The sequence below is a fragment of the Epinephelus moara genome, chromosome 6 (assembly GCF_006386435.1).
Source record: "Epinephelus moara isolate mb chromosome 6, YSFRI_EMoa_1.0, whole genome shotgun sequence".
Taxonomy (NCBI): domain Eukaryota; kingdom Metazoa; phylum Chordata; class Actinopteri; order Perciformes; family Serranidae; genus Epinephelus; species Epinephelus moara.
Window position 1 is genome coordinate 31,301,334 of NC_065511.1, and position 10,083 is coordinate 31,311,416.

The 10,083-nt window shown below is 37.7% G+C and overlaps 1 protein-coding gene across 1 annotated transcript; it reads right to left on the reverse strand.

Moving 5' to 3' along the window:
• Positions 1-2,040: 2,040 nt before the first annotated feature.
• On the reverse strand, positions 2,041-4,920 carry cdc42ep5 (CDC42 effector protein (Rho GTPase binding) 5). Its single transcript, XM_050047863.1, has 2 exons — positions 4,761-4,920; positions 2,041-3,934 (listed from the first exon to the last, which is right to left on the reverse strand). The coding sequence occupies exon 2, from the start codon at positions 3,930-3,932 to the stop codon at positions 3,045-3,047; it is 888 nt and encodes a 295-aa protein (XP_049903820.1). The 5' UTR covers positions 3,933-3,934; positions 4,761-4,920; the 3' UTR covers positions 2,041-3,044.
• Between the last annotated feature and the right edge of the window lie 5,163 nt (positions 4,921-10,083).

Here is a 10,083-nt window from a genome sequence, read left to right on the forward strand (position 1 = left end):
TCATGATTGCTGCGGCAAGCACATTGCCTTTGTAGATGGGACGTCAGCTCTACCTACTGAGCTAGTGGGCATCTCATGACAATCCCTTTTTATACTTAATCAATAGGGCTGACTGGTAGCGATTTAGTTTTCACTAGTGGAAAAGATGTCAACAAATGTTTTTATTTTAAGATATCTGTAAAACACTTTTGACATCTTACAATTATATTTCCACATGTAGGATATATATTCAACCGGTCAAAACTGATTCCTTGGTCTCCAGTTAGAATAATGATTACTAATATCATATCTACAACTGAGTTTCCACATGTTGATAAAGGGTTGTGACAAGTGGATATGTAGCTACCCATTTCATATGTCAACAATTGCATTTCCAGTATGTCTAACATAAACTATTTTGAATATATGGCTGTGATGTCATTAAAGTAATAGCTAAAGTACCACAAAGCCATTGAGCCACTTTTAAATTAGCATATTCATGTTGGATTTGTACACACATTATTGAAGATAATTACAGTGACAGTTTGACGAGTGAAACTCCCGTTTTGAACATCAAAACAAAATGGCGGAGGGAATTAAACACTGAAATTACAAATAAAGAATGGATTAATATGTGCTGAACAGAACACACCACCACAAACTCAAAGACATGGAGGGAGATTGGATGGAAAAAATTACTCTGCTACTTCATTACATCTAAAATAAAGGGTAAAACAACCGGGTCACAACATATTGGTGAGTATGTGGGAATAGAGAGGCATATTTTTGGGAACATCACAAGCTACACTAATTCTGGGAAAATGTGAATTTTACAATCAAAGAAATTCTGGGATATGCAACACCTGATGACTGCAAAGTTATGTACTTTGGGACTATAAATGATTTTGTCATGAATTACAGAGATATTATTGATCACAAGCAAGAAGGCAACAAGGGACTGGTACGAGACTGAATCACCTGCTATAGAACAATGGTTGGAAATTCTAAGAGATTTGTGCTGAGAGTGAGAGAAAAAGTTTTTGTTATTAAATGGAAGAAATGGATGATTTATGACAGTGGAAAAAACATCTGGACTAACTAATACATGAACTTCATCCTTCACCCTTCTTGCTCAGTTTTTCTCCACCTTTTTGATTGTGGAAAGAATGTTGTAAGTTGTTTATAATAAAACATAGGTATGGTTGTATACACAAACTAAAACTCAATAAACAAAGTATAAGAAAAGAAACTCCCTTTTTTAATATCTCAAATTCTGACTCGTTGTAAAAGGAGTTGTAGATATCTCAAATGTAATTGTTACCAGTACGAATATAATTTCCACCAGTCACAGTTGCATTTCAGATACCCCAAATGCAATTCTGGATATCTGACAGTTATAATTTTATATATCTAGAATTCCATTAATGATATCTGTAATGTGAGACAATTATTGATATCTACAGTCGACACTATTAAGAACTTAACTGCTGATATCAACAACTGACATTCCCACTTGTAAGAGACAACTTGTTGATGTGTTTATTAGAATTTCAGCTAGTCAAAATGACATTGTGGATACGTCGACTTGGAATTATCACATTAGAAATCATAGCTATCTGTAATTGAGTTTGAATAAAAGTCTTCTTTACACTGTCTTCCAGTTGTTTTATTTGCTCTTGTAACTTTATCTCAATCCAGTTAGCAGCATATGAACACATGCACCAACACACACTCACTTAAGTTTTTAGGGTTTTTCATTTAAGAATTAACATTTCAACTAATAATTAATGAGTTGTAGATTTCAATCATTAGAATTGCGACATACATTATTGATGTGTTGGCTTGTAATTCTAAGCAGTCAAAAAGCCCTCATTGATATCCACATTTTCTATTACTGCTTCCGATAACACGTTTAAGGGCTTGTCATGGAGTAGTTGAAAGCACAGATTTACTTTATTTTAGGGAATGGCCATACATGACAGTATCCTCAGACTCATACTGAATTCTTCTCCTTTTTTGTGCCTAGTCATTTCCAAAGAAAATACAAGTCATAGCCAAGGCTGATGAGTATTTGAAAATCCCAATGATCATTTTATTGTTTTTACTGTAATCCTTATGAAACCACAGGAAAACAAAATGTGTTCAAACCAGCATTTTCAACAGATGAGCATAATGGTCTCTCCCTTTTACAGCATCATGAAACAAAGTCCTTGTTTTTCAATATATAAGCATTATTAAGGCGAAACCACATGTACAAAAATACACCGCTGGTCCTGATTTACAATTGATCTTTAGATCCCATGATTGTCTTAGCATGTAGTGTTAGTGGAGCCCCACAGCCCAGAGAGAAAAGCTTTGGTAACTTGAAAGCATGCAAAGTAACTGCACAATGAAAACAGATGTGTGAAACTGATCTGAACCAGAGAACCTCACAGATCTGGAATGTGACAAATTCACAGTAATTAATTATACACAGGATATCTTTATGTTCTGACAGAGCCTCTGGGGACCGTTTTTAAAGCTCATCGAATGAACTGAACATCAAGAGAAGACATTGAGATTGTAATAAACATGCAATATGAAAAGTAATTATTAAGACACTGACATAGCACATGGTACAATAATGTAAGAATACAGCTCTCTTTAAGGCACTATAACATAAAGCTCAATAAACAACATCTGTCGTGTGCTCTTCAGATGGCAAATATAAGACGTAAAGTCAAAATGAACAATGCAAGCATCGTTCATTGAGTCTGTTTCATAGCAAAGCTTCCAGGTGAATGAAATAAGTCAAAGTGCTACAAACCTTTCACTGTAATAACCTCAACGACACTGATTTCTCTGATCATGACAGCAAATCTGTTACCCTTACAGATAAAACATAAAATGTCTTTTCCAGTTGAGCAACATCGTCGGACTGCAAATCTTTAAAACTAAAATCCAGTTTGCATTCTGTTGAAGCCTCCCATTCAAACAGCACTGAAATGATGAGTTTAGGAACATACAGTATACTCGATTTACTCAACAGCAACGATGTGTTTTTGAGGGGAGCCCGTACCGGCCCCCTATAGACCAATCTCATCATCAAACTCGTCTTCAAATGTGTAGCCTCGTCCTACTTCCTCCTCCTCCTCCTCCTCCTCCTCCTCTGAATCAGTCTCTGAGTGGCAGCTGTCGACCCTCCTCCTGTCCAATGGGGTCACTCCTTCATACTCTGAGCTATGTGACGAGGCCGGACTGGGTGGCAAATCTACTTTGTGGTTGGTGAACTCGGCTTCACCTCCACTGACTGTGCTCTCACTCGCGCCCCTCGTTGGACTAGCCAGCTGATCCTCATCCTGGAAGTCAAACCCTTGACCCTCTTCCTCCTCAGACGCTTGGCGAATTATCTCCTCTCGCTTGTCACTGAATCGCACTTTTGGTCGTAGCCCCTTTGGCTTGATCCCGTCTTGTATCCTGTTGTCTCCCACCTGGTTCCCAAGTTCCAAGTTCTTCCCATTCAGCTCGTTCTGTGCGTTCACAGACATCTCCACAGCCGCTTTTCCCTGACTCGTCTCCACCAATGACGTGCCGCTTTTGGAATTGAACACGTCCTCGTCGAGCCCCAAACCGTCCATCACCCCGAGTACATCCCCGAGCATAGACGGGCCCAGATCCAGGTCCAGGTCGAATGAAGACACTGACTCAGAGTGCTGGAGCTCATTGTTCTCCGCGCTTCCTGGACCATCTGTGTGAAGATCATTGTCGGTAACCTGAGGGTCAGCAGCTGGCGCACTCCCAGGGTTCGCCGTGTCAGGGTTGGCCTGAGTCGGACCAAGCGTGGACAGGAAGGAGGTGTCCCCAAAGGCGTCACCTCCCCTCCCGATGTGCATGGTGTGGCGAAAGTCACCCAGCGGGGCTGAGATCATGGTGGGGTCCAGGCGAGGGCCCCGGGTTGATTTGTGCAGCGGCATGACTACGAACACATCGAGGGAGAGAATTCATGTTTATATTTGATAACACAGCATGAACAGCTTAACTCTAAAATGAGATAACACAGCGGTATACAAAAATTGGTGCAGGAAAGCAGCTCAGAGGCTGATAAGACAGAGCAGCGTCAACACGTCATCCATGTTGTGCAACTTTGTGGGACACTAGTGAGCATTCTGGCACTGGAGCTGCTGCGAAGGCCATGCTGAGACTTGTACTTGAGACACTCATGCAACGCTAGCACATACTTTTCTCTACCCTCAGGGGTGTGTGCGGACAAAAACATGACTGTTACTTTCTCTACAGAAAAAAATTAAACTTTAACACTGAAACCACTGGGCTGTGTGTGTGGTGGCCATTAAACTAAGATTTCAGCGTGGAAAAAGGCAACACTTAAAGTTAGTAGATATCACAGAAGGTGGAAGCCAAGATTACCTAATATATTTGATAATGTCAAACAGGTTAAGCAACTTCAATGACAATTTCTCTTTCAGTATCATTACTGCAAACCATCAGACATATTTAAGAGATCAGTCTTTTTAATGTGTGTGTGTGTGTGTGTGTGTGTGTGTGTGTGTGTGTTTGATTTGGGAGGGGAGGGGGCTCACAGGCCTACCCCAACCCTCCACACTTTCCAATGTATATCAAAGTCAACTGTATATTATACTACTTAAATATATGATGTGTAACTTTAAAGAAGAGCACACGCTGTTAGACTTATTGACAAAGCAGTGAGTCGTTTGGATCAATGTAAAACTAATCAATTGAGCTGCCTGAGCGTCACCGACACATTCAAAGTATAGAAAACTTACTTTAAATTGAATATCGTGGTCTTTGGTTGGCTCGCTCCGCAGTATCCAACTTTTTCATCTGGCTTTTTGACTTTCGCTTCCCACCTCGACTTTTCCCTCGCTCTTTTTCTCGCCGTCGTTTGTCTGTGTGATTTTTTTTTTTTTTTTCCAAAGGGATGGGCATGGTGTGAGGAAGTGACGCGACAGTTATTGGGGAGAGTTGGATCAAAGTATCTGTGTCGACTTTACCAGACGCTGTTAAATATAAACGAGGGTAACAGTGAAGTTTCCACAGACTGCTTCTAAACAGAGTTTTATTTAAGGTTAAGTTATAACAGTGAGACACAGTTTATTAATTAACCAACAGGATGTGTGTAAGTGACTGGAAGTTAATGTGAATGAAAGGTATGTGTGAAAATATCCAGTTGATAGTATGAAATTGTAACCGTGATGACGTCATCTTTATTTTTAAGTGCATCCGACTTAAAACCTTAAAAACAAATAAGATTTTAAAACAAAATTGTTATACTTTATTATTTTTTAAAACATTTTCATATTTTCAAGTTTGCAATTCATGATAAGATTTTTTGCAAAAAAAACAAACAAAAAATGCAAAAAAAATAAATAAATTAAAACAAAAACAAAAAAAATATAAACAAATTAAAAAATGTATTTTAAAAAAATACAAAAATAAATAATAAAAATAAAAAAACGGGGGTGCGGGGAAAAAAGAGATTGTTTTTATTTATTTTATTTGTTAGGGATGATGACATTTAATATAGTTCCAATACAAAATATGGCACTGATGTGTTGCACAGAGAGTTTATAGCTATTGCTAATTTTCAACTCTTGTCTCTAGTTGGGCTTTTACATGTAGACCTAGAATGTTATTAAAAATATACAGTTTAAAACATCAGAAAACCACAATATACTATAAACATGGAAGGCACAATGAAGTACACAAACCACAATCCACACACTACAATAGCCTACACATACCACAGTACATATACTACACATACCACAATACACCAAAACGCTTACACTAATAGCCCTTAAAGATTTGAGCGCATTCAGCTAAGAGTGGCCACAGCTCTGGTTTGCTTTTTATTGTGAATGATTTTACACATTTATGTCCATTGAATACATTTACATGCAGTATATGCGAGCATATATTTACATACAGACACACATATATACACACACACATATATACATACATGCATTCAATACTAAGATCAAGAGTCAAAGATCTGTCAACAGGCTACAAGTAAATTTCTAAAATGATTTAATTACTTAAGCTTTTCATATGTCATTTATTCAGTCAGCCATTTAATTATGGGACATTTTCACGCAAGTTAATGTCTGCACTGGGTCACCGCAGATTTTTAACAGCAGTCAGAGTGACTTAGATGCATTTTGGACTGCTTGCTTGTACCATGGGCACACCAGTGCAATGTTGACTGGTCTCTCAATACCAATACTTTCCAACTCCCACTGTGTCTGTGGCATCTGGGTACTGTTATAGCAAACACCACTCAGACAAGAGTATTGGGGATTTGCTTTTAATTTGTAGGGGTTTTTTTAGCTATTGAATAATACACTTTTTGTGTACTAGTCAGTCTTTACAGCAGCAGGACAACATATTTGGTACTGACTCAAATAACCGACAACACCCATGATCGTGGAAATGAAGGAACAGTTCACCCAGTGCAGGGCTGATCAGTGATGTGTTTTCAATAGTTGTTGGAAACAGTTGTGGTCAGGGTATCAAAAATTATTGTTAATATAGGATCAACTGGTTGTTGGTTTTGGTCTTTTTATTATATTATATTAATGTTGAAACATCCCACATGTGCCAGGTGTGTAGGAGAACTATGGTGGCTGATGCAAAAAGGCGCAAAGTGTTTGATTTGTCCACTCTGGGCTACTGTAGAACAACATGGACACCATGGAAGAGAACCCACTCTGTATGTTGATATAAGCAGCTCATTTGAACCTAAAGAAAACACAATATTTCTCATTTTGAAGTGATGATAAACTAATGAAAACATAATCATGGATGTTATATTCCATTTATGCCAATAGAAGCTCCTAAATTCTACACACTGGACCTTTAAAACTATATAAACACAAAACTAAATTACCTGTCTCGGCTATGACTCTATTTTCCCTGTATTTTTTACTGTTGTACAGTTATTTCCAGGAAACTTCTGAATTATCAACCAAATTCTGAAACAGAATGTTACTGTTTTATTCATCAACATGAATGTCAAAATAGGATACTGTTTAAAACTCTCTAAATGTGTTAAAACATCCTGGAATTACCCTAAAATATGTTTGTGTTTTTTAGCTGTTGAACATTACCACCCACAAGATTGCTAAAATACCCACATTCCCAAAAAATATATTTCAAAATTTTAAAAATACCCGACAAATTTCAATGAAATTCTTCAGAAGGCTTTGACTTAGACTTGACTAATATCATGACAGAATGCAGTCAGTGAGGTTAACTCCTCTATGTTACATCACTTAGCTGTCAACAGCATATTTTTCATTTTTCAGTCAGTCAGTTGTCAGTCATGTTTAACCCCCGCTCTTACACAACAAACATGTAAGAAATCATCTATAAAAATTACTGGAGTAAACATGAATGTGGACTGACAACAGGAGTGGAGTACAGATGCTATTTAAGAGTCCACATTATTCAGCTTCCTCTCTGGGGTTAAAGAAACAGAAGCATTACCAAACACCAGGTATTCAGACAATGGTGGAGGGTAGTGAGTCATTGTTTGTGAGCTCTTGTCACAAATGCTCAACATATTTGTGTGATGATGAAGCCGACAAGACGACAATGGGGACAATTTATTCATTAAATGAGCACATGGTATCATTCACTGTGAGGAATTGTCTGGAAATTACAATACAGTGTTTAATTTATTTGAAAGCTGTGAATCCTGACATCAGGTAAGATAGTGCCGACTGAAGTATGACATTATTCAATTATAATGTAGATTTAAAAGGAAGGCATCGAGTTATCTGTCATATTAAGGATGTTTATGTTATAGTATGTTAGTATTAAAAGGAAGTGCAACACTCACTTCCAAGAAAAACAAGATACACATGACAGAATAAGTTCTATGAGTGTTTTGCAATCCGTAGAGACTTCCAAAAGCTGGGAAACGTTTGGGTGATCAAGTGTGGGAGAGACAGGATATGACTCCCCTCTCTGTAACCCTCACACACACATCCTGCAGCTGTGTGTGCTTTACAGGAAGGTAAGAGGGAAAATGCATATAGCCTACCCTGATGCATGAGATCTATACATTTTTAAAAACACAAAGTAAAAACATAAATTGTATTGTATCATATAAAATAATCAATGCCTTGCAAATATGGTCAGTCAAATCAAGTGTTTAGCTTAAATGGTGTCATGCTGGCAACACATGGACTTACAACATCTGATATTGAAATTATTAAACATTAATTGGGGATTAGACGTATAATTTGTGTTATTTGTTTATTTTATATTTACTCTAATTTGTGATTAGAGTACAGTAATTTCCTGGAGATGCTCTCCAGAACGTCACAGGAAGTCATTCCTGCCCGTGGCCATCAAACTTTACAACTCCTCCCTGGGACTGTCCGACACTCTGAGTCAACAGACTGGCACCTACACTTAATTCATCCATCAGCAGTTATGATCCCATAATGTATCTATTATATTTCAGCCATGCAACAGGGACTTAAAGGTACAATACTTCATTGTAACACTGGCTTAACTGTGCAATAACTGGTGCAATATTTATCAGTATCTTGATTTATTCCTACCAAGACCAATCTTGAATAAAACAGCCAAGTCCCAATTAAACGGCCAGTCCCCTTTACTTGCCCGGTGTGGCTACACATTTGGACAAATAAAGGCCTATCTCAATAAGATGCCCGGTCTGTTTGCCAAGCAGTTTATTGTACAGAAGTTCTTTGAATATATAAAATTGGGTTGTTGGCTACCCACTTGAGCTAACATATAAATATAAATGTTTGAACTTTTGTCAATATAGACATGCTACACACAACGTAAGCTTGGTTAGATTCTCCACAACTCAATTATAAAGTTAGTTTTACTGAAACCATGACCATCAGAGAAGACCTAATTCATTCAGATTAATGGATATGATGAAAAACAAGCCTCCCTTCCTCTGAAGCTGTCACAAAGTCAGAATATGTGTCCATTCCTCAATTACCCGGCAAGTTATTCATATTCCTTTAGTCTGTAAGGGTCCACTGATCAAAAGAATCAAAAGGGTTTTTCATAAAAAGTAATCCAAATTATGAATATTATTTTAACAGGATAAAGTGGTGTTGTGTTGGTATGCCAGGTGCTGTAATCCTCTCTGATGTCAGAGCTAGATCAAATGAATGATACATAATCAATTTGAAGCCTAATTTTTATACAAGTAATATTCACACTGGTTCACAAAAGCTATTTGATTGTATGCTCCAACTGTGTTGAGCAACAGTTTTGAGTAAAAGGAATTAAAAGCCTGATCTATATAGACGCCTGTCCCATATATAAGCCTGTTTAGTGCAGTGATTTAAACAAATAATAGCCTGGGCTATTAATTGAAGTCTTACAGGTATACGTAATCAGAACTAGATTATATGTATGACACATACAAATGTAACATATCCATGGTTTGCAGAAACATACAATGCCATCATTTTCTGGTGATTAGGCGTTCTGTTGAGATCAGCCTCTGGGATGGTATTTCGTACTCTTATAAATATTTATGTATCTTTTGTGTTGTACATTGTGGTATAATGCACTTTGTTAAATATAATTTTAAACCTTACATACTCAGCATATTACACAAATTATATACTTTTAAATATTTAACATACGAGTGTGAAAACTGAAGCAAAATGCACATATTTTTACTTTTATTTTTCATATACTTCTATAATTGTCTTTGCTTGACATTAGAGCGACTGTAACGAATCACAGTTTGTCCCCGGGGATCAATAAAGTATTCTTCTGATACTGATACTGATTAGTTTTCTTTTCCTTGTCACCTACTTGAGAAAAGTGAGGAAACCTTCACAGACTGCAGTCCTGTGCGCAGCCTGTCAGACATGACAACCCCGTCCCATTATGATTGACAAGCTAGTAGACGAATCCGGCTCCGACCTGAGCCTGGGGCCAAGCATTTAATTGGTTGAACCTTAGGGGGCGGGGCATACGGCAGGAAGGGAAGGGTGTAGGCTTTGCCTGAGAGACTGTACTGTGGGCAAAGAAACTGTAAAACCACAGCGTCACTTGACTTGGCCAGTTACTTATCTGCCA